We start from the raw sequence: 25,525 nt of genomic DNA, 5'->3' as shown, positions 1-25,525 counted from the left end.
CAACCCTCTGAGTCACCGGTTGAAAGCCCGGAACACCAGAGACCCTCCTCCTCTGAACCTTATGACGGCTTCGAGGCCGAAGTCAGCCAGCAGCTTGACAAAGCGGATGCGCTGGAGTCAGAGGAGCAGAGAGCAGAGCTTAGAAGCCTGTTCTATGAGTTTCAGTCCGTCTTATCCAGGGACTCCCTGGACTGTGGACTCACAAACCTGCATACGGTTCGCATTCCAACGAACCCGAATGCCCCTCCTACTTTTGTACGTCAGTACAAGATTCCCCTCGCTGCTTATGAGTCGATCCAAGAGATCCTCGATCAGCTGAAGGAGAAAAACATCATCAGAGAGTGTAACTCCACTTACAACTCTCCCATCTGGCCGGTTCTGAAACCGACTGGGAAATGGCGTCTCACCATAGACTATCGTGCACTGAACAAACAAGTACCTCTCTCCAGGTGGCCTATGATCCATTTAGATCAGGAGCTAGCCAGAGTCAGAGATGCTCGTTTCTTCTCTACGGTTGACGTAGCCAACGGCTTCTGGACCATGAAGGTTGAGCCGGCGGACCAGTATAAACTGGCTTTCTCCTTTGGAAATCGCCAATATACTTGGAACCGCTGCCCCTTTGGCTACTCTAACTCACCTGCAGAGTTCAACATCTTCCTCCACAAAGCCATGTCAGATGCTGCTTCCAGAGGGAACCTCATATATGTCGATGACATCTGGATGAGGAGTCGAACCTTCGAGGAGCACCTGGCCGAACTCCGTCACGTGCTGCAACAGCTCGCTGACGCCGGAGCTAAATTGGCGATTCTCAAGGGACAGTGGTGTCGAACCAAAGTGGAGTATGTTGGACTGCTGGTTGGCCCTAATGGAGTCGAGCCCCAAGCGGGACGCATTAGAGCCATTCAGGACATCAAAGCCCCAGCTAATCTGACTGAACTCAGGAGCTTCCTCGGAGTCTGCAACTACTCCAGGCAGTTCATTGAGGAGTACGCTGAAACAGCGAGGCCCCTCACTGAGCTGCTTCGGAACGACACACCTTTCGTGTGGGACAGACCCCAAGAACTCTCCTTCCAGTTCCTAAAACAGAAGTTGGCGTCCGCACCCTGTCTGGCTTACCCAGACAAGGATAAAGAGTTCTACATAGAGGCTACTTTCTCCTCTCACTGCCTGAGCGCTGCTTTGAAGCAGAAACACGATCAGGACATGAGAGTTGTGGCATACGCCAGCAAGCCTCTGAGCAAGGTGGAACTCCAGTTCTCAGACTGCGAGAGAGCTCTCCTCTCTACAGTCTGGGCCGTCGAACACTTTCGTAGTTACATCGGTGGACAGAAAGTGATCATTGAAACGTGTCATCAGCCTGTCACCTTCCTAAACAGCCAGCGACTGCGCGAAGGAAGAGTGTCAAACAGCCGCATTGCGACGTGGATGATGGTGCTCCAAGGATACAACATTGAGGTCAAGTATGGTCAGAACACCAAGCTAGCGCTAGGACAAGGGCTAGCAGGCTGCCAGCACTGTGACTCTGACTCCGTCATGGGCCCCCTGGACACACCTGCCGCAGTCTACCCAACCGCATCCAATCATCGCTACTTTGATGAGAATGTTTGCCAAGGGCTTCCGAAAGTTTACACTGACGGATGTGCCTACCTTCACGAAGGCCAGCTCCGTGCCGGGGTTGGAGTCGTTTGGGTGGACTGTGACACTAAGCAACCAAATCACTACCGGTTGGGCCAAAAGTCTAGTCAGTACGCCGAAATTGCTGCAGTGTTGATAACCCTCCAGCAGGCAGCAGCCTTGGACATCACTCAAATCGTCCTTTGCTCTGATTCAAACTACGCTAGACACAGCTTCATCTCTCACTTCCCCATGTGGAAGGAGAACCACATGAAAAACGCCAGGAACAGAGACGTGAAACACTCGGAGTTATTCCTAGCGTGTGATCTGCTCACCACTGAGAAAGGCATAATGGTCTACTGGAAAAAGGTCAAAGGTCACTCCAGGACCCTAGGTCCAGAGAAAGATGGTAATGACGAAGCTGACCGCCTTGCTAAGCTCGGTGCTGACCAGGGAACCTGCTGGGAATTCAAAGACGAGTGGCTTCCACCCAAGGCCGTTCACGAGGTCTGCGCGATTACTCGTCGCCATGCTAAACAGGCAGACGAACCTCGGACCGTTGAGGTACCAGTGTTTCTAGGCAGACAACCACAGGACGTGGACCTAGTCACCATGCAGGAACAAGATCCTGACCTGAAGCTCATCCGCGAGCTTCTCCAAAAGGGCCCGATGTCTAAACAACTGTCACCACCTACTGGCGCAAGCCGAGATTTGGTAACCCTGCATCGTCAACTCACGCACCTGAAACTACAAAACGATTTGTTAGTTTACATGCGTGACGATCACAGCCCGCCGCGCTGGGTTGTTCCACTCGACCACAGAGGAGTGATGCTTGCCTACGCCCACGACACTCCGGTTGGAGGTCACCGCGGAGCAAAAGCTACCCTCGCGTCACTGACAGAAGTAGCATATTGGCCGTCGATGTCCAAGGACGTACACAGCTATGTCCAAGGCTGCCTCATCTGTGCCCAGTTTCAACCCTCCCAGCCGCTTGCTAGAGCACCACTGCAACGCAGGGGAATAACCTTCCCTTGGTCCCACCTGCAGATCGACTGGGTTGGACCGGTTCCCAAATCGGCAAGAGGAAACAAATGTATGCTAACTGTAACTTGCAGTTTCACAAAGTGGGTGGAATGCCTTCCAGCGCCCAACGATACAGCCGTCACAACCGCTGTACTGCTGATTAACCACGTTTTCAGTCGATGGGGACTTCCACTCTGCATTGACTCTGACCGGGGAACTCATTTCACATCCAGTGTAATGACGTCCCTGTTTGAACTTCTGGGAGTGGAAGTGAGATTCCACCTCCCCTATCACCCACAGTCATCCGGACAGGTCGAACGGATGAACCGCACGGTCGTCTCTATGCTCAAAAAGTACGTCTGCTCCACTGGGAAGGACTGGGACGTCAAGCTCCCTCTGGTCCTGATGGCCATACGGTCCACTCCACAGCGATCCACGGGGGTTACGCCCTTTGAGATGATGACCGGCAGACTGATGACTCTACCACTGCACCTCCTGTATCACCCAGAGGATGTCAGTGTTGCCACTGCCTATACCGCTCATCAGTATGTGGCAGACTTGAAAACACACCTCAGAGCTACGTTCGCGCACGCTCAGAAGAAACTGGAGACCAACGTAGAAGGCGCTAAAGCCTACTACGACCAAAAGACAACCAGCCGCGAATACGAGGTGGGTGACAAAGTATTTTACTTTCGGTTCGCCCAACCGGCACGCAAAGCTAAGAAGTTCCTGCCCTGCTGGTCAGGACCATTTGAGATCGTGGCAAAACTCTCTCCAGTTGCATACAGGTTACGCATCACCAAAGCGGGACAGGAGCCTGTCTACAAATGGGTGCATGCAAACCAAATCAAACCCTACGTCAAACCATCCCTGCGGGTACAGAGACCAGACTCCCCGCAGGAGGTAGACGTAGTCTCGACATAGTTCTATGCATGGAAATGGAAAGGGGGGGAAAGTGCACGTTTAACCCACTAACATGTACTAACCGACAAAGAACCAGCCCCCCCCCCCCCCCCGCCGTCACTTTCACTAACCAAGAGAAACTCCTTCCTAGACCGCTAACAGGATGTACCTACTAAAACCTTACAGGGTACTCTGGTACCTACACTAGGCTCTGATTAATGGATCTCTACGTGCAATCAAGACTTTGTCTGAAACCATACCTCAGGATATTGTGTACACACGAGTGGTGAGAGATTTGATGTAGGACCTGCTCAGGGAAGTAAGTTCCACGCCGGACAGCTTGGTTGAAAGTCGTATTTCCCCGTACTTGGTACCACTGGACCTGCTCAAAGATAGCTTGACAGCTGCTACCCCTCTACTGTGCACCTTTCACAAATCCACCTAGCGTACAGCCTAAGTAGTGCAATGCCCATTCACGTTAAAAAAAATTAGAACTCGGTTTCCTGTTAAACGTTCCCATAATTGTGACACCTCACATCTATAGGTTTAGGTCGATGCTGAACATTGGTATTTGAAAGGACGGTAGGCATTTCCACTTTGAACTAGAAACCTGACACTCCATCACCTCAACCTCGAACAGCATGACTCAGAGATTGAGATCATGGACGCTTTCCAGGGTTATAACTTTGCCTTCGATTTAGAAATTGACCAACAATTACTGATTGAAGGAACCAAATTTGTTAAGTTCACACAAAACCCGCGTGAACTTACTTTGACGCCCAAGACGCTACATTGACACAGATTATACCACCTTAATCTGCACATTGGTCGCCCTGGGGATGGGATGGCTCATCACGGCCGTGATAGCTTATTCCGCCTACAGGCGTGTTAAGAAACTCCAAGATAAGTTGCACTTGCTCACCTACGGTGTGCCTCGTAACCGCGTTCGGGGAGACTCCAAGCGTGAATGTACCACACCTGTCTAAAGGGGGTGAGCAACATTTTCTTTGTTATTCTGTAAACCTAAGAGTAGTTCTCATTTTAGTCTACCTCACATATTTATCTGAGTGTTGCAGTATGTCACATTCTTTATAAGCTACACACTGACTGTATGACCTAAGAATGTATTTTATGAGACCTCAAGGTTGCTATGAATTTTCTTGGATGTTATGTTTTTTTTTTGGGTTTTCTGTATTTTTGTTTCTTACTTGGTCACATATTAACTAGTGGTTATGTGCCGGCCCAGCTCAGTCTGTCAATGACTCTGTCTGACGCACCAGCACATTGTAGTACCTCTTAGTTTTATGGTCCTTGTTTTAGCCCAAAGACTGTCCTGATCCACCCTTTGGACCAAAAAGGGGGGAATCTTGGGACCACATAGGTCAATGCGCGTTTGCGAACTATGGACCTCGTACATCACCGCGTGATCCATAAACTGAACTGTATGGCCGGCGGTGAGATGCCTTTGTGTCCCCTCGTGGAGTTAACCGCCCACCGACCTTCCTCCTTCTACACTACTACCTCTCGCATGGACGACATCATCATTGCGTACCACCTGCGTGAGTGGCTTCTTCTCGTTATGCGCGTTGGGGACTATCCCGTTTCCTATCCTCTTTGTGCCTGACCAGGATCAAAGACCAAAGGCGCCAGGATCCAAGACAAAGACCAAAGACAAAGGCGTCCAAGGAGACCAACGTCCTAAGGGACAAACCCACCTGTGCTTCCGACAATCAAGTCGACCTACGTTCATGAGGAACAAACCCATCTGTGCTTCCGACGATCGAGCTTTGGGCGCGATCCCCGAAACCAAAAGGGGGAATGTTGAGGGTCTGACCTCATGAGGAAATTACTATGCAGTGATTTTCTCCAAAATGACTGTGCTTAAATTGCTCTGAAAAGCAAATAATCACATCAGCGCCAAGAAACTTCATTTCCCATGATGCTTTGCACACGGAAGCATTGGGATGATGTCACCGCCTAGTACCAGAAACACGTTCTGCGCATGTGCGGGAAGCCGTGGAGCTTTTCCCGCGAACTAAGACCATAAATCTTCAGCAGAGACAAAGAAACCTTGTTCTTTTGCCCAGGATACCTGGCGGTAAGGACACGCTTGTCAACGCTCCGACAACTTGAGCACGCGGAAGCTCTAAGTGCCAAGTTGAGCCACGCAACCGCTGGAAACTACACTCAACTCCATCGGGACCTGACTGGGAACGAGCGGAGCTCCATTCAGCTCTCAGAGACGCTCCGTGGAGAAACACTCGTGGAGCCAAACAACGGAGAAAGCATTAAACCGACGGATGACGCTGAAAACTGCGGAGAAAACGGAGAACCGTCAAATCATAACAGCGGGGACGCCTTGCTGCTTTGGTGATCAGAAAACTCATTTTTTTCTCTCTCCTTTTCTTCTCCCGTTTCCTCTATAGTCCAGAATAAGCAATAAAACCGCGCTATTGCTTAAAAAGTAGCTTCGTGTTTTCCTCTTTCGCTCCCAATTCGTCCTTCGGGTCATTTTGAAAGAATAAACTGTTTATTGATCATCGCTAATATCTTTAGTCGTCAGCTCTGGCCAGGCTGCCGACTCCCTTTTAGATTAAATAATTTACAAGTGACCCTTTTGTTGTTGGTTAACTTTTGAAGTGTTTGAGTTAAGTTTTACTGTGATTCTAAGCCACTAAGTGTTCGGGAAAGTAGAAAACTTTACACATCCAGGTCTCCTGTTGAATGCGAGGGGAGGGGCAGAGCCCCACACACACTCACAGCTCACTTTTCCCCACCTACTCTGGGGAAACAAAGACCCATTCATCTCTCACACACACACACACACACTCACTCACACACACCACACAAACACCTTGAACATTATTTTGAATATACATCCTTTTATTATATCACATGGTTATTATTCATTTATGCCACTGTTTATTCATTTGACAAATTGTTAATTAAACGTTATAAAATTCAGATTTTCGTCTCCAGTAGCTTTGTTGTGTCGAAGAGAAGTCTCTGCTCCAAGGATTCTACGAACTTCAAGAAAGACTGATAAGAGTTTTGGATTCAATTTTTCCCCGGTAAAAGGGGAATGGTGCCCCGTATATCTAAGAATATCTTAATTAATTAATAAATCAGTAAATATTCCCATATCTACAGAATTTATTGAAGAATCCAAAAGTAAGTTGAAGCTTACTAATTGTTCGCTCCTAATAACCCCAACATTGTCGCGTGCCCGTCCCATTTACCGGTTCCTTTAAAACCTAGTTCCGTTAGAACTTATGAGACGGTGCATCCATCAGGGTTCGATGGGGATGTCGGTGAGTATTATGGTATTAGATCCTGGTTTGGGCGTCCTAAGTTAGAATCATATCTTTTATTTTAAAGGTGAAATAATATGTAAGACCTTTCCTTCTGTAGTAGCTCACTTCTTTTTAAGCAATCCCGTTATCTTAAGGTTTCTTTATATTAATCTGTCACAAACCGTAAAGTAAGTCCTGATAATTCCAGAACCCATAATTAATGTGCTTACCTCTGTGCAATTAATGATCAGAGCCCCCACTCGTGAAGCTTTAGAGAAAACCTGAAATAATCAGGATTATGTTTCTTTTTCAAAAAAGGTTTATTACAAAATCAAAATACAAAAATGGGTAGATGAAAAAACAACTGCTATCCCCCACGGAGGAATTAGTTCAAAATGATTAAATAAGAGTTAGTTTACACCAGCTCTTGTCTTCTCAGAATCTCCCCAAGAACTCACTTGTCTAGCTCTGCTTCTCTCCAAAAAACTGCCTGTCATCCCCCATCCAGCAGGACGGGGGATGACCCCTCCAAATCTGCTCTGTCTCTTCTTGTCCTCTGCCCCAGCTGCTGTCGAATCTCTCAATCTCTCTCTGCTGTTCAGAGCTGTTCTTATATACCCTTCCTGGACCAGCTTAAGGTCAAGGGGTCATTTACCAGATACACACTTTGTAGCTCAACACAAAACATTTGGTGTCATTTTCCTTCTTAACACAGGTCATTGCATCATCTTTTGCAGCATTCTTCAGTTTCTCTCCAATGTTCCCGAGAGGGCTTCTGGATCTGATGGGCTTGTCTTCATTCTGTTCTCCTCCAATCCCATCTTTCCAAGCCAGGGGTGGGGCAAAGAGGTGGGGTCAGTCTCCTGACCCTTCGCCCAGTTCTGTCCTCTTGTCCCTGTGACCCTTGTGTGACCCTTGTTTCTGACCACAGTTTTTTGACCTGCAGCCCAGCTCCTGTTGACTGGCTGATTTTGCTCGCACAAGCCAGTCCAGTGTGTTTCAGCTTGCCACTGTCTTTGGCATGTGGGGACTCGCAACATCCCCCATGCGAGAAAAATCTAGCCAGGGGACTGCAACAGCCTTCTTTGGGGTGGGGCTGCCTCCTCCTCTGGATCATCTTCATCTCCAGTCTCAGACCCAGAGTCTGACTAGCTCAGAGTCCAGATACACACCATCATCATCATCATCATCATCACTCACTTCAGTCTCTGAAGAACCAGATGTTTGTTCATGAGGGTTCAGAACTGGGTTCCTGCTTCTCCACCAGTTTCTACTGCCATCTGGTCAGCTGAGCTGCTGGTTGGAACATCTCAGTCTCCACCTTCAAGCAGAGACTCTCTCCCTCCAGACTGAAGACATCTTTTACTGAAGAGCTTCAAATATTCTCCTCACACACCTGAACAGCAACAAGCTAACTCTGCTTGTAGCTGCAGGTGGGAAGCTTACGCTAAAAACTATAAAGTGTGGCAAGGTGGATTAATGAGGGCCCGGGCGGGATTCGATCCCGAGACTCCCGGGGTGGGAGTCATACGCTCTAACCACTCAGCCAAAGGGACATCCCCTTAGCCAAATGGCCAGTATGCATTATCAATCAAGACATTGTGACAGAACGCTCACACTGTCACACCTTCCCCCCTCTTTCCACCAGCGCGTCCTCGTACTCCCGCGCAGGGTGCCACAAACTTCACATCCATGGACCTACTTGACAGCACTACATGGATCCTGCCTACAACACCTTATGTAGCGAGGTTAAAAATGCTTACGCATTATTAGTGTAGCTGTCTGTCAGGTCAGAATCATACGGAGCTGTTAGTTCAGGACTCTCCCTTCTCAACAGAACTAGTAGGGGGAGGGGTGATGTCACCACATCCTGCTTGTCTGTTGTTGCTCAGCTGACTGAGTGCTTTTTCTCTGTTCAGCTGTGGCTTCTCATATCTGCAGGCTGCCGAGAGCAGAAGCTAGGTGCTTGTTTCAAGCAGATCCTCTAAAAACAAAGTTTATTGGAGCAGAGTTCCAATGCTCCCAGTTATAAGTCCGTCCTTTACAGGCGGCACGGTTTCTCCCCTCACGGAGCCCTTAAGCACAGAGGTTCACACATTAAACATGTTCCCGGCTTCTAGCCTCCATTGCGCGTGACGATGCCCGACATGAGATTCTATGAAGCTAGGAAACATGATTACTTTACAGTTTGTGACAAATACCTCCCCGTGTTACCAGAAACGAGGCCCAAGTCACACAGATTCTTACATATCAGTCCTTCACTAGATTTTGATCCAGCCATGGCGTTTAATCGCATCTCACTTGTGCCTCAGCACCCGGACAGCGCCCCGCCGCAGCCCCATACTAGCTTTTCCAGCCTCATTCTGAAAGCTCCGGTTACAGGATATTGAAAGATCTATCTGCCATGGCTGGTTAAAAGTTTTTCTTATTCTTTATTTATTTTTATTTTTTGCCTAGCTTTTATCCTTGGCTTTTCTTGCGTCGGAATGCCGTATTTTCTTTATACCTTTTTAAGTTGATCGTCCGTTCTCCCAGATTTCTTTCCTTTTCGAGAAACTGGTGCGGTTTTCACTCCAAGGTTATAAGCTTAATAGGTCCTTAGCGCGCAAGCTTTTATCAGCCTAAAAGACAGTTCTACGTCGGATAGCCCGGTATCTAATATTTAGACCTTCACTCCGTAGCCCCACGTTTGGCGCGCCATGTCGCGTGCCCGTCCCATTTACCGGTTCCTTTAAAATCTAGTTCCGTTAGAACTTATGAGACGGTGCATCCATCAGGGTTCGATGGGGATGTCGGTGAGTATTATGGTATTAGATCCTGGTTTGGGCGTCCTAAGTTAGAATCATATCTTTTATTTTAAAGGTGAAATAATATGTAAGACCTTTCCTTCTGTAGTAGCTCACTTCTTTTTAAGCAATCCCGTTATCTTAAGGTTTCTTTATATTAATCTGTCACAAACCGTAAAGTAAGTCCTGATAATTCCAGAACCCATAATTAATGTGCTTACCTCTGTGCAATTAATGATCAGAGCCCCCACTCGTGAAGCTTTAGAGAAAACCTGAAATAATCAGGATTATGTTTCTTTTTCAAAAAAGGTTTATTACAAAATCAAAATACAAAAATGGGTAGATGAAAAAACAACTGCTATCCCCCACGGAGGAATTAGTTCAAAATGATTAAATAAGAGTTAGTTTACACCAGCTCTTGTCTTCTCAGAATCTCCCCAATAACTCACTTGTCTAGCTCTGCTTCTCTCCAAAAAACTGCCTGTCATCCCCCATCCAGCAGGACGGGGGATGACCCCTCCAAATCTGCTCTGTCTCTTCTTGTCCTCTGCCCCAGCTGCTGTCGAATCTCTCAATCTCTCTCTGCTGTTCAGAGCTGTTCTTATGTACCCTTCCTGGACCAGCTTAAGGTCAAGGGGTCATTTACCAGATACACACTTTGTAGCTCAACACAAAACATTTGGTGTCATTTTCCTTCTTAACACAGGTCATTGCATCATCTTTTGCAGCATTCTTCAGTTTCTCTCCAATGTTCCCGAGAGGGCTTCTGGATCTGATGGGCTTGTCTTCATTCTGTTCTCCTCCAATCCCATCTTTCCAAGCCAGGGGTGGGGCAAAGAGGTGGGGTCAGTCTCCTGACCCTTCGCCCAGTTCTGTCCTCTTGTCCCTGTGACCCTTGTGTGACCCTTGTTTCTGACCACAGTTTTTTGACCTGCAGCCCAGCTCCTGTTGACTGGCTGATTTTGCTCGCACAAGCCAGTCCAGTGTGTTTCAGCTTGCCACTGTCTTTGGCATGTGGGGACTCGCAACAACATCACTAACCCTTGAAGTACCATATATCTGCCTGACTTATCAAACAAGCAAAAGGTTAAACAGAAATGACAACTCACCCTTACTATAGCAGTATTAAAACACAATTTATACCAAGCAAAACATCCTTACTCAGAAGTTTAGTGACTGGGTCGGAACTCAGAACATTTCTGTCTCTTTCGTCCTTTACTGATAAAGATCTGAGACAAACCTTTGTTGCTCAGAGCCAGAAAACACTTATCTGATTAACTGTTCAGCAAGCAGCTCAACCAGTCTTGAGCTGGACTGACTTCAGCAGCAGCAGACTTTGAAAAACAAATCAAATAAAGATTTAACAGAATATCGGGGAACCAGGGAGATTCAAACGATGACAACCATTATTTTGGAATGCCCAAACTGTAGTTTTGTATGCAAACAGGCACTACAACCTTTTAATACCCGGGTTTTAGGTTGTCACCCCCTGAAATCTGGTAAATTCGCACTCCCAGAAAGTAAAAAGTAAAGATAAACCCAATATACAATTAACTGCAAATAAAAGAACATAGGATGGAGTCAGAGTACTTTAAACCAAGCTTTTCATATGTCTCATAAAAGTAGCTCACTTCTCCAAAGAAAATGACAAATGTTACAATTACACCATATTTACTTAGTCTGACCAATGAAACAAAACAGATTGCTGAGCTAAGGTTTGCATTCCATGAAGGAACCTTACCAATTGAAAACAGAGACCATCCCGAAGCAAAACCACATTCTTAAATCCAGTAGCAGAAGGCATCTGTGGACATAGATTAGGCCTCCCAGCTAATCTGCCTTCACAGGAACTTGAATCTGGTAAAACCAGATCTGTGTTAGAATTTGCACAAAGGAAAAGAGTTTATCACTTTAAAATGGCAATAAGGCACCTTCTTTACAGTTATACATCATATGAAAAAACCAAGCAGAAACTATTCGTGGGGCTTTGTACCACATTAATACCAAATCATACTTTATAATAAAGGCACCTTCTAATTCTGTAACTCATTCATCACAAAAGAGAAATATACAAAGGGGCATTAGGGAACTATTTAGGTCTAAATCCTACGTGATCTATTAGTGTCAACCACAAACCCTGGAAAATCTAGTTTCTAACAGGAAAATAATAAATTGCAGGGATCTGGTTTAAGTTAAACTTCTTACTCATCCGTCAACACCACAAAGTCAGTTTATCACTTCAAAGATTCTATCAGCAGTCACACACCCATGGAGATGACAGCAAACTTTTAGCCACACAAATCGTTCTCATGTCATCCTTTATAGGGAAAATAGAGATTTTTAAGCTGACATGAGGTCTCTGCCTGGAAGATTTAACAGGCAGCCTGATGATTGACAGGCTCATGGCTAGGTCGGCTCCTCTATGTTTGGAAACCCCTGCCTCTTTGGGCTCTTGTTATCTGGGCCATCTGACTAGGAGGGACAGTCACATGACATGTGACCTTGACCTCCAAGAGTCCAACAAACGAGTGGCTGTGAGTGGTCTAGTGAGGACCACTGTCTCTGATTGCTGTTACGTCCATCCCTCTGGGGATTAAACTTCCCTCTGTAGCTACCCTGCTGGTGATAAACAGTTTTCTTTTTTACACACACACACTCATACACACACACACACACAACTGAACACACCGTTTCAGAATTACCTCTAGATTCATACTTTCTCATACATGCACAGACAGACATTCTCATACATGCACAGACAGACAGACAGAAAACATATAGACAGACAGACAGAAAACAGATAGACAGACAGACAGACAGACAAACAGATAGACAGACAGACAGACAGACAAACAGATAGACAGACAGACAGACGGACAAACAGACAGAACCGACAGAAAGACAGAACCGACAGAACAGATAGACAGACAGAACCGGTTCAAACTTCAAAATTGTAGCTACACAATCACACAGGTTTCACTCAAAAACTCAGATATGCACACACACTGATGCTCAGAACTGCAGTTGTCTTACACACACACATTCCTTGAAGTCCTGAGTCACCATACATGACACAGCTTTCACACACAGAAACACAATGAGTCGGCCGACGCACAAAATGACAAGGAGTAAATCTTAAAACGGTTTGGATTATTTTAGCCAATTACAACGATGATTAACTCTCTGCACCATGAAATATTTAACAATACCATCGTCAGTAAGTTTACATAGTGGTTTGCACATCCAACCTTATTACGACCCACCCATCTCTCAGTGCTGCACGCTAGTTGTCATCCTTCCTGTCGGCATCTGAGACCTCCATTCCCTGCGGGGTGCTATGCGCGCAGACATAGACGGATTACAACCTCCCTGGCGTTTTCCTCTTTTCACATTGCTATCCGCTTTTACATGGCTTCACATCACATCACTTCTTATTGTAGTGCCACAGGCATATCGCCAACATCTATCTAAGTCAGTGCACATCTCACGTACCTATTTGATATAGCAAACAAACACATTGGGTCGCGATCCCAACATGTCCTATTGTATAACTCAACGCACTTCAAAGTACACAGCGTTAAACAGAATCTGTCAAAACCTTTCTGTCGGCAGCTGCAAAAGGAAGTGTGCGTCCATGCCCACAGCGGTTGGCCGCTTTAACGCAGCGCTTGTTTAACTGAGGCCAACGGAGTCCAGGATAAAATTCCAGCAGCTCTCACTAGCTCTTACCTAGCGGGCGCCCGAAACGTCTTTCGAACGTGGATGGGAAAAAAAAATCACTACAAGCGTAAACCACACTGACAATTAGTTATAAAAATAAAGGGTGCAACTTAATTTAGGTACTTACTTGGCGTTCCTCGTTTTGGTAGAGCGAGAGCCATAGGCGGAAGTTCACCTGCGGAGTAGCCGGCCGGAGAGCAATTCAGCTGGCCGGACTTTAATGAGGAAGTGGCCATGCGGCTCCCCGAAGGCGATCTCTCACCAGAAGGCATCTGCTACCTTGCTCGAAAGACCATTAACTGTTAGAATTTTTATATGCGTCACCTGAAATAACACACCTTACATAATTAGAAATTGAGGAAAGAGGGCGAAGACCCAAACTCCCTCCGGAGCTTTCCATCGTCTCTCTCCCATATTACAGCTCCTCCATTACCTTAAAGGACGACACACAGAGAGAGAGAGAGCGTAGATTGATTATTCGTAATTTACATGACCCTGAATCGATATGCGAGAGCTGGGCGCAGAAAGCCCGTCCATGGAGCCAAATGGAGCCTTACCCCCACTCAGCTCACAGACAAAGCCCTCAGCTCACCAGCTCTGCATTGCCCGCATTCTCCACCACATGATAGGTAATTTTAATCTATGTTCTCTAAGTTAATTTAGCATTATTCACTATTATGTTGCGTATTTTAATTTATACTATTGTTCTTATAATACCTTAAACTTATATTACCTTAAAGGAAGTCAGAACACCCACACAGAGGGATTAGATTCTTAATTTACTAAATTGTAACAAACCTTAAACAGACAACAAGCTCTGCAAAGTGTAAACTCTGCAGAGGGTGAGAGAATCAGACCATACAACAAGGAAGCCATTTTCCTCTCACAAAGGAGCCCGAGCTCATGGAGGGGGTTTTATTGAATCCAAAATGTTCACACCCACAAATTCCACAATCACAAGAGAAGTTTCTAGATTTGAGCTAATTTTCCTACCTGACCAGTTTGCTTTTAACTAATGGAAAACACTCTGGTCTTAGAATGCACAGGACAAAGGAAAATTTCAGATACTGGATCAAAATGCCTAAAGCAGAAAGGAGTTTCCTAAAACACCCAAACGTAAAAACAAGTAAGGTCAGGTTTTTCCCCAACACATTTAACAAAAGATTTCACAACAAAGATGAATAAATAAAAATACCTAACATTCCCTCCTGATATTCATTTTTGTTGTTATAACAAATCAGAGTAAGATGTCACTAACCCAATAATCAATGAGCATGAATTATGAATCAAGACGATGATGTTAGCTTAACAATAACCCAAACACCAAAATCTACTTTATCCTGTGTGCCTAGCTTTATTAAGATAACCATAACAGATGCAAGAAACTTGAACACGAGTTGATATGAATTATTAGATACCAGCAAACTACGTCGATTCGTGGAATTGCTAGAGGGGGAAAGTTGATGTTAAAACAATGTTTTCCATAGAATGGTGTTGCCCTTTCGTCGATATGAGACAGACGAGTCATCACAGACCCAGACTCTCCTTCTTCAGCTCAAATGTCCTCGTAAGGACGCCCATCTTCACGCAACGTGAAGTGGGGGCAGGGAGCCAACCTGCGATGTGACAGGAGAGAGAGAGACATTCTGAGAGATGGTGAGGGGATGTCTTTTGGACAGGGAACCATGAAACCAGACGGGAGATTTGGGGTACTGGATACGTCGTTGGAGGCAGGTCACAGCGTCGTGTGGACGGACCCAGGAGGGGTCTCAAACACCAGATGTTGATTCCGTTGTCCCTCCCAACTGCTGCTATTTCCTCTCGTTCCATCAGATGCTGAGGGGCAGTTTCAGAGCAAAGTGCGATCCCCCATCATCAGCAGCGAATGCTGAGGGGCAGTTTCAGCATGGTGGATTGGTCCTGCAAGCTGAAGGCAGATCGTTTACTTATCTGCCGTCCTGGCGAGCCTGCATGCATTCCATCTGATGATGATCAGTTGTAGTGGCCTCTCAGCAGTATGCAGCAGTGGGAGGGATGAGAAGAGTGACCTTGACGCCTCATTTGTGGTGGTATCACATGCAACAGGACCCCAAACTCCTTGGTTCCATGGCCTGCAGTGAGAAAGTGCAAAAGAGTCATTGTGGCTTTTTGACATCTTCAACAACAACCATTCAGCTTTTTGTCCAGTCCAGTTTGAATTTAATGGGGCTCAAAGTTCACCTGAAATTTACCAACAAAGTCCATTCGGGTATCATCTTTAAGCTGGAATCAACTCATATAATCATCAGCAAAGTACTTTCATCAATTCATGTTCCATGCTGCATTAAACAACCCACACTATTAGTTTATGTAACCCAATAAGTGATTGATAAGACTCATTTAACAAGAAGTTTTTAGGTTTATGAAAAAGCCAAACACCTTTCTGTAAAAACAGTAAGTCAAACCATTATGGCCAGATATCTCACCTTGGCAAAGATTCTGCTTATGACAAGAATCCAAGAAACAAACACAAAGTCTCACATCAGGCTGTTATTACTTGTTTACGGATCAGGCAACTTAAAGGCAAAATAAAACATTTAAACAACAGTCATAGTAAAAGAAAAGATGTAAATATATCAATCCAGGAGTTAGAAAATCAAATTGAATAAACTCAAACAACAGTATCTAATTATAAACATAAAATCATTAGATTTAAAAAGACTGTCTCAGCAAAAGAAAAGAACAGAGCTTTAACACTTAAGCCTAAGAAATACCACTGCATTTTGCTTCAGGGTGAGTCAAAGGCCAAAATAATAAAGAATAAACCTAACTACTCACTAACCCTTGAAGTACCATATATCTGCCTGACTTATCAAACAAGCAAAAGGTTAAACAGAAATGGCAACTCACCCTTACTATAGCAGTATTAAAACACAATTTATACCAAGCAAAACATCCTTACTCAGAAGTTTAGTGACTGGGTCGGAACTCAGAACATTTCTGTCTCTTTCGTCCTTTACTGATAAAGATCTGAGACAAACCTTTGTTGCTCAGAGCCAGAAAACACTTATCTGATTAACTGTTCAGCAAGCAGCTCAACCAGTCTTGAGCTGGACTGACTTCAGCAGCAGCAGACTTTGAAAAACAAATCAAATAAAGATTTAACAGAATATCGGGGAACCAGGGAGATTCAAACGATGACAACCATTATTTTGGAATGCCCAAACTGTAGTTTTATATGCAAACAGGCACTACAACCTTTTAATACCCGGGTTTTAGGTTGTCACCCCCTGAAATCTGGTAAATTCGCACTCCCAGAAAGTAAAAAGTAAAGATAAACCCAATATACAATTAACTGCAAATAAAAGAACATAGGATGGAGTCAGAGTACTTTAAACCAAGCTTTTCATATGTCTCATAAAAGTAGCTCACTTCTCCAAAGAAAATGACAAATGTTACAATTACACCATATTTACTTAGTCTGACCAATGAAACAAAACAGATTGCTGAGCTAAGGTTTGCATTCCATGAAGGAACCTTACCAATTGAAAACAGAGACCATCCCGAAGCAAAACCACATTCTTAAATTAAATCCAGTAGCAGAAGGCATCTGTGGACATAGATTAGGCCTCCCAGCTAATCTGCCTTCACAGGAACTTGAATCTGGTAAAACCAGATCTGTGTTAGAATTTGCACAAAGGAAAAGAGTTTATCACTTTAAAATGGCAATAAGGCACCTTCTTTACAGTTATACATCATATGAAAAAACCAAGCAGAAACTATTCATGGGGCTTTGTACCACATTAATACCAAATCATACTTTATAATAAAGGCACCTTCTAATTCTGTAACTCATTCATCACAAAAGAGAAATATACAAAGGGGCATTAGGGAACTATTTAGGTCTAAATCCTACGTGATCTATTAGTGTCAACCACAAACCCTGGAAAATCTAGTTTCTAACAGGAAAATAATAAATTGCAGGGATCTGGTTTAAGTTAAACTTCTTACTCATCCGTCAACACCACAAAGTCAGTTTATCACTTCAAAGATTCTATCAGCAGTCACACACCCATGGAGATGACAGCAAACTTTTAGCCACACAAATCGTTCTCATGTCATCCTTTATAGGGAAAATAGAGATTTTTAAGCTGACATGAGGTCTCTGCCTGGAAGATTTAACAGGCAGCCTGATGATTGACAGGCTCATGGCTAGGTCGGCTCCTCTATGTTTGGAAACCCCTGCCTCTTTGGGCTCTTGTTATCTGGGCCATCTGACTAGGAGGGACAGTCACATGACATGTGACCTTGACCTCCAAAAGTCCAACAAACGAGTGGCTGTGAGTGGTCTAGTGAGGACCACTGTCTCTGATTGCTGTTACGTCCATCCCTCTGGGGATTAAACTTCCCTCTGTAGCTACCCTGCTGGTGATAAACAGTTTTCTTTTTTACACACACACACTCATACACACACACACACAACTGAACACACCGTTTCAGAATTACCTCTAGATTCATACTTTCTCATACATGCACAGACAGACATTCTCATACATGCACAGACAGACAGACAGAAAACATATAGACAGACAGACAGAAAACAGATAGACAGACAGACAGACAGACAAACAGATAGACAGACAGACAGACAGACAAACAGATAGACAGACAGACAGACGGACAAACAGACAGAACCGACAGACAGACGGACAAACAGACAGAACCGACAGAAAGACAGAACCGACAGAACAGATAGACAGACAGAACCGGTTCAAACTTCAAAATTGTAGCTACACAATCACACAGGTTTCACTCAAAAACTCAGATATGCACACACACTGATGCTCAGAACTGCAGTTGTCTTACACACACACATTCCTTGAAGTCCTGAGTCACCATACATGACACAGCTTTCACACACAGAAACACAATGAGTCGGCCGACGCACAAAATGACAAGGAGTAAATCTTAAAACGGTTTGGATTATTTTAGCCAATTACAACGATGATTAACTCTCTGCACCATGAAATTTTTAACAATACCATCGTCAGTAAGTTTACATAGTGGTTTGCACATCCAACCTTATTACGACCCACCCATCTCTCAGTGCTGCACGCTAGTTGTCATCCTTCCTGTCGGCATCTGAGACCTCCATTCCCTGCGGGGTGCTATGCGCGCAGACATAGACGGATTACAACCTCCCTGGCGTTTTCCTCTTTTCACATTACTATCCGCTTTTACATGGCTTCACATCACATCACTTCTTATTGTAGTGCCGCAGGCATATCGCCAACATCTATCTAAGTCAGTGCACATCTCACGTACCTATTTGATATAGCAAACAAACACATTGGGTCGCGATCCCAACATGTCCTATTGTATAACTCAACGCACTTCAAAGTACACAGCGTTAAACAGAATCTGTCAAAACCTTTCTGTCGGCAGCTGCAAAAGGAAGTGTGCGTCCATGCCCACAGCGGTTGGCCGCTTTAACGCAGCGCTTGTTTAACTGAGGCCAACGGAGTCCAGGATAAAATTCCAGCAGCTCTCACTAGCTCTTACCTAGCCGGCGCCCGAAACGTCTTTCGAACGTGGATGGGAAAAAAAAATCACTACAAGCGTAAACCACACTGACAATTAGTTATAAAAATAAAGGGTGCAACTTAATTTAGGTACTTACTTGGCGTTCCTCGTTTTGGTAGAGCGAGAGCCATAGGCGGAAGTTCACCTGCGGAGTAGCCGGCCGGAGAGCAATTCAGCTGGCCGGACTTTAATGAGGAAGTGGCCATGCGGCTCCCCGAAGGCGATCTCTCACCAGAAGGCATCTGCTACCTTGCTCGAAAGACCATTAACTGTTAGAATTTTTATATGCGTCACCTGAAATAACACACCTTACATAATTAGAAATTGAGGAAAGAGGGCGAAGACCCAAACTCCCTCCGGAGCTTTCCATCGTCTCTCTCCCATATTACAGCTCCTCCATTACCTTAAAGGACGACACACAGAGAGAGAGAGAGCGTAGATTGATTATTCGTAATTTACATGACCCTGAATCGATATGCGAGAGCTGGGCGCAGAAAGCCCGTCCATGGAGCCAAATGGAGCCTTACCCCCACTCAGCTCACAGACAAAGCCCTCAGCTCACCAGCTCTGCATTGCCCGCATTCTCCACCACATGATAGGTAATTTTAATCTATGTTCTCTAAGTTAATTTAGCATTATTCACTATTATGTTGCGTATTTTAATTTATACTATTGTTCTTATAATACCTTAAACTTATATTACCTTAAAGGAAGTCAGAACACCCACACAGAGGGATTAGATTCTTAATTTAGTAAATTGTAACAAACCTTAAACAGACAACAAGCTCTGCAAAGTGTAAACTCTGCAGAGGGTGAGAGAATCAGACCATACAACAAGGAAGCCATTTTCCTCTCACAAAGGAGCCCGAGCTCATGGAGGGGGTTTTATTGAATCCAAAATGTTCACACCCACAAATTCCACAATCACAAGAGAAGTTTCTAGATTTGAGCTAATTTTCCTACCTGACCAGTTTGCTTTTAACTAATGGAAAACACTCTGGTCTTAGAATGCACAGGACAAAGGAAAACTTCAGATACTGGATCAAAATGCCTAAAGCAGAAAGGAGTTTCCTAAAACACCCAAACGTAAAAACAAGTAAGGTCAGGTTTTTCCCCAACACATTTAACAAAAGATTTCACAACAAAGATGAATAAATAAAAATACCTAACAGAGGCGTTAATCAGAATTTGCAGATAGCGTTTTTTTTTTTCCTTCTACCAATGGTATAGTGATGTCTGGGCTTAAAAGCAACTCATTGGATTCATAGTTATTTGTAAAAGTAATGCATTACCATAAATAGTAATGTGTTTACAAACATTGGTTATGTATATTACTGATTGCAAAAAAAAAAAACCTAGGTATTTTGTCTTCTCTTTTTACTGAGTATTTTTATTTTTTATATATCTGCTTGGTTTACTGCAGATTCAAGGAAGAGAGAAGAGACGGATGAGAAACCTCTGCTCTTACATTTCCACAACCATCCAATGAAAGACGGAGGTGTCCCAACCAGCAGCTTGGCTGGGCAGATGACAGCAAAAGTTGGTGGAGGAGCAGAAACTATCAAGAACCTAGATCTGGGCCCTAATGAAAAGACATCTGATTCTTCAGAGATTGAAGTTAGAGGAGAAGATGAACATGATGTGAATCTAGACTCTGAACATTCAGACTCTGGGCCTGAAACTGGAAAAGGAGACCATGGCTGTAATGAGAACAAGTCTTCGGAGTCTGATATTAAGACAGTCAACAAATCATTTAGCTGCCCTGTGTGTGGTATACAGTTCCTCCACAAGTGGTCTCTTCAGAAACATGTGAGAGTGACAAGTCATTCAGCAGTAAAGTCTTCAGAGTGTTTGGTTAATACAAAATGTGTGAAAGAGAAGCAACATGGAGGCTCATGCAGAAAAGTCCAGAAACAACCTAAATCATTTAGATGTGATGACTGTGGAAAAATATTTAGCCAAAAGTCCAGTTTAACCCGTCATATGAAAGGCCACACTGGGGAGAAGCCTTTTGCGTGTGATCTCTGTGGGCATAGATTTAGCCAAAAGACACATTTAAACACACACATGAGAGTCCACACAGGAGAGAAGTCTTTTGCCTGTGAGCTCTTTGAATACAGATGTACCCAAAAGGCAAGTTTAAACTCACACATGAAGGTCCACACAGGAGAGAAGCCTTTTGCCTGTGAACTCTGTGGACAAACATTTAGCCAGAAACATAGTTTAAATGACCACATGAGACTCCACACAGGAGAGAAGTCTTTTGCCTGTGAGCTCTGTGGACAAAGATTTAGCAGTAAACATAATTTAAACATACACATGAAAGTCCACACAGGTGATAAGCCTTTTGCCTGTGAGCTCTGTGAATACAGATGTACCAAAAAGGCAAATTTAAACGATCACATGAGAGTCCACACAGGAGAGAAGCCTTTTGCCTGTGAGCTCTGTGGACAAAGATTTAGCCTAAAGACAAATTTAAAGAGACATACGATCATCCACACAGGACAGAAGCATTTTGCTTGTGAGCTCTGTGAATACAGATGTAACCAAAAGGCACATTTAAACGATCACATGAGAGTCCACACAGGAGAGAAGCCTTTTGCCTGTGAGGTCTGTGGACAAAGATTTAGCCTAAATACAAATTTAAAGAGACATACGAGCATCCACACAGGACAGAAGCATTTTGCTTGTGAGCTCTGTGGAACGAGATTTAGCTTAAAGTCAACTTTAAACAGTCATATGAACGGCCACACAGGAGGGAAGTGTTTTGAGTGTGAGCTCTGTGGACAAAGATTTAGCCAAAAGACAAATTTAAACAGTCACATGAGAGTCCACACAGGAGAGAAGCCTTTTGCCTGTGAGCTCTGTGGACAAAGATTTAGGGAAAAGACTAATTTAAACAGGCACATGAGAGTCCACACAGGAGAGAAGCCTTTTGCCTGTGAGCTCTGTGGACAAAGATTTAGACTAAATACAAATTTAAAGAGACATACGAGCATCCACACAGGACAGAAACATTTTGCTTGTGAGCTCTGTGGATCGAGATTTAGCTTAAAGTCAACTTTGAACAGTCACATGAAAGGCCACACAGGAGAGAAGTGTTTTGCGTGTGAGCTCTGTGGACAAAGATTTAGCCAAAAGACAAATTTAAACAGTCACATGAGAGTCCACACAGGAGAGAAGCCTTTTGTCTGTGAGCTCTGTGGACAAAGATTTAGCCAAAAGACAAATTTAAACAGTCACATGAGAGTCCACACAGGTGAGAAGCCTTTTTCCTGTGAGCTCTGTGGACAAACATTTAGCCATCATACAACTTTAAATAATCACATGAGAGTCCACACAGGACAGAAGCCTTTCGCCTGTGAGTTCTGTATCAAAAGATTTAGCGAAAAGATAAAATTAAACTGTCACATAAGAGTCCACACAGGAGAGAAGCCTTTTGCCTGTGAGCTCTGTGGACAAAGATTTAGCCAAAGGACACATTTAAACAGTCACATGAGAGTCCACACAGGAGAGAAGCCTTTTGCCTGTGAGCTCTGTGGACAAAGATTTAGCCATCAGACAACTTTAAATAATCACATGAGAGTCCACACAGGACAGAAGCCTTTCGCCTGTGAGTTCTGTATCAAAAGATTTAGCGAAAAGATAAAATTAAACCGTCACATAAGAGTCCACTCAGGACAGAAGCCTTTCGCCTGTGAACTCTGTGTAAAAAGATTTAGCCAAAAGACAAATTTAAACAGACACATGAGAATCCACACTGGCTTTTCGCCTGTGAGTTCGGTGGAAAAGATTTACCCAAAAGATCAATTTAAACGGTCACAAAAGAGTTTATAAAGGACAGAAGCCTTTTGCTTGTGAGCTCTGTGGACGAAGATTTAGCTGAAAGAAAACTTTAAACAATCATCTAAGCATCCACTTGGGCTGAACGATCTATTGCAGGGGTCTCCAACATTTTTGGCCCGTGAGCTACTTTTAGACAATGAAAGTACAGCAGATTTACTGCCATATGATTTATTTACATTGATACTTTCCATGTGTGAATGTGCTTATGTTAAAAATTCTATACTCACTATATTAACAAGCATTGTATTCACAATGATTTACTGAATAATTTGTATGGGTTTTTTGGTCATGAAAGTTAAGTTTTGCTGCATTTATTGCTGACAATATGAAGGTTGGAGGTTTATCCTTTTATTCTGCATCTTGTAGGTTTTTTTCTCCGGAGGTCTGAAGGCTGTGCGTTACACAGAGCAGAGAGACAGAGAGCAAGGGACCAGAACCAAAAGAAATGATCACATCACACCAATCTTAAAATATTTACATTGGCTTTCAGTAACTTACAGGATTGATTTCAAAGACCTTTTACTTACTTTTAAATCATTAAATGGCCAACGACCTCTGTATATAGCAGAGATGTTTAAAACGTATCACCCTTCTAAATCACTTAGGTCAGCAGATAAATCCCAACTGGTACAACCCAAAGCCTGCACCAAGCACGGAGAGGCTGCCTTTAGCTGCTATGCAGTCCGTTTCTGGAACTGTCTTCCAATAGATCTCTCCCACCATTTCCATTTTTAAATCCAGATTAAAAACTAAACTTTTTCATGATGCCTTCCATTAACCTATCCTTGCATCTGTGGTCTACTAGGTCTTCATCTATGGCGTGGTATGGGGGCCAAAATTAATACTACTGCCCAGCAGCAGGAGGCTATATAAATTTCGAAGCAAACTACTGATCTGATTAATGATAAGCTGGCGCCGGTAACTGAGAGGCTGGCGCTGCTTACTGAGGAATAGCACCTTTACCGGCGTTATTACTAGATATGCTAGGAACTAGCAGCCCTCGGCTGGTCATTGACTGGTTCAAACACTCCCTCTGCTGTCTATTAGCATGGATAGGCTAGCGTTAGCCTGGATGGGCTGGTGTTAGCATTTGAGAGGCTTGCCATTAGCATTCCTAGTCTGGCCACTAACTGGATTTCCTACCTCCTCGACGGACCATTAGCATGGATAGGCTGGCATTAGCATCGGAGAGGCTAGCCATTAGCATGTCTCGGAGAGTCACTAGTCTGTGACTAGTCAAAGTGAATACGTGTAATAAAGTGTAGTTACCGTGTAAAGCAGTATATACTAGGAATGATTAATAAAAATTAAAACTAGAATTGAACCTGTGTTACATGGTAATAACAATTTAAGAACTCAGAAACAATACACTAACTTACTAAGTAATTACCATTTAAGTACTAAGTAATTATAGGACTGTAAAAGAAAGCGCTACCAATAATTTTACTTAATATGCTTTTATTTTTGTGTGCTACGTTCTGTATATTCTTTGATTTTATTTTACACAACATGATGTGACATTGTAACTATTTCATTTCACTTGTGATTGTTTTAACAATGTGAAGCACATTGGGCTACCGTTTTGTGTATGAAATGGGCTATATAATAAACTTGACTTGAGAGAGAATTCACAATCATGCTTTGTTACTAAATGAGACACTCAGCTGAAACTGGGAGAAATATATGAATCTAAATCACAGGAGATGTCCAGAGTTTTTACACGCACGTAAACACCCCCCCCCCCCCACACACACACACCCCTTAAGAGAATTAATTAGGGGGTCTTAAACAGGGCCAACATTTATCCTAAAAATTCTAAAATACGAGGTCTCCCGCTCTCTACACACAAGCATGTCATGTTTGGAGGAAGATACTTAATCCAAGACATGCAGAATGCAACACAGACCAAAAAACGGATGGTAAAAATGATTTATTTATAAGGAGGAACTTAGGATGCACAGATAAGTCTGTGGTTGGAACTGCTACGACAGCTCAGCATCTGGAGGAGGGAGAACACAGGTGAGCATAGGTTCTGATTTCAAAATCCATTGTAGGCAGGCAGAGGTGTTCAGCCGAACTTACTGTGGTGGGTGTATGTGTTGGCTGGAGGAAGGAGAGGTAGAGTGCCGGGGGAAGCGCAGGAGAGGGATTAGAGGTGGAGAGAAGCGGGGCGTCCTGGTGGATGGGGCACTGGGTGAGATGAGAGGTGGGTTATGGAGGTTGGTGATATGGTCCGTGTGCTGAATATCCAAATCCTGGAGTAGAGGTCAGTATCCAATGAGATCGACAGGAATCCTGAAGAAGGGTAAAAATCCAAAATATACTAAGAGCAAAAAACACTTCGAATAACATTACTCCTAGAAACGCTAGAGGTAACTCGAGTGGCTGGCTACTACCAAAACTGAGGCAATCTTCCGGCGTCGAATAGTGTCCTCAGGAACAGCTGGGCCACTCCCTCTCCTGGCAAGAGACTCACAGATGGTTAAGAGAAAAGGTGTACTCACACCGGCTCATGACAAAGCACTCTGGCTAGCTCACCCTGGTCTTCATGGAAGGGCAAAGGTGGGCAGATTAAGCATATGTGCAGACAAGGGCGTCAGTTTGTTTCCAGAATTGCTGGGGACAATAACCATACACTTGAGTGGGGTTTAAAAATTGCTGGGGACAATAAAGTAGGCTAGCACAGGGGTCGGCGGCTCTGGAGCCGCATGCGGCTCTTCCATCCATCTGATGCGGCTCTGTGTTTGTAAAATAATGAATGGATATTTAAATAAAATG

The 25,525-nt window shown here is 44.1% G+C and overlaps 1 protein-coding gene and 1 long non-coding RNA gene across 3 annotated transcripts in view; one reads left to right on the top strand and one right to left on the bottom strand.

Moving 5' to 3' along the window:
• Window positions 1-24,377, top strand: part of LOC129160818 (zinc finger protein 585A-like) — a 91,354-nt gene extending 66,977 nt beyond the window's left edge. Inside the window, exon 3 of the mRNA XM_070551435.1 lies at window positions 20,325-24,377. Coding sequence (XP_070407536.1) covers window positions 20,325-22,738 — 2,414 coding nt within the window. The 3' untranslated portion in view covers window positions 22,739-24,377. The remainder of the gene's footprint in view (window positions 1-20,324) is intronic.
• LOC139069972 (uncharacterized) lies at window positions 14,210-20,143 on the bottom strand. 2 transcript variants are annotated; one of them, XR_011520631.1, is made up of 2 exons: window positions 18,999-20,143; window positions 14,210-15,450 (listed from the first exon to the last, which is right to left on the bottom strand). It is a non-coding gene; the product is annotated as an uncharacterized lncRNA (long non-coding RNA). The 2 variants fall into 2 exon arrangements; XR_011520632.1 differs by lacking the exon at window positions 18,999-20,143 and adding an exon at window positions 16,281-17,852.
• Window positions 24,378-25,525: the final 1,148 nt, after the last annotated feature.

Source organism: Nothobranchius furzeri, chromosome 5, assembly GCF_043380555.1.
Source record: "Nothobranchius furzeri strain GRZ-AD chromosome 5, NfurGRZ-RIMD1, whole genome shotgun sequence".
Taxonomy (NCBI): Eukaryota; Metazoa; Chordata; class Actinopteri; order Cyprinodontiformes; family Nothobranchiidae; genus Nothobranchius; species Nothobranchius furzeri.
Note: the sequence above shows the minus strand (reverse complement) of the source record. Positions and strands in the feature narration are given on the sequence as shown.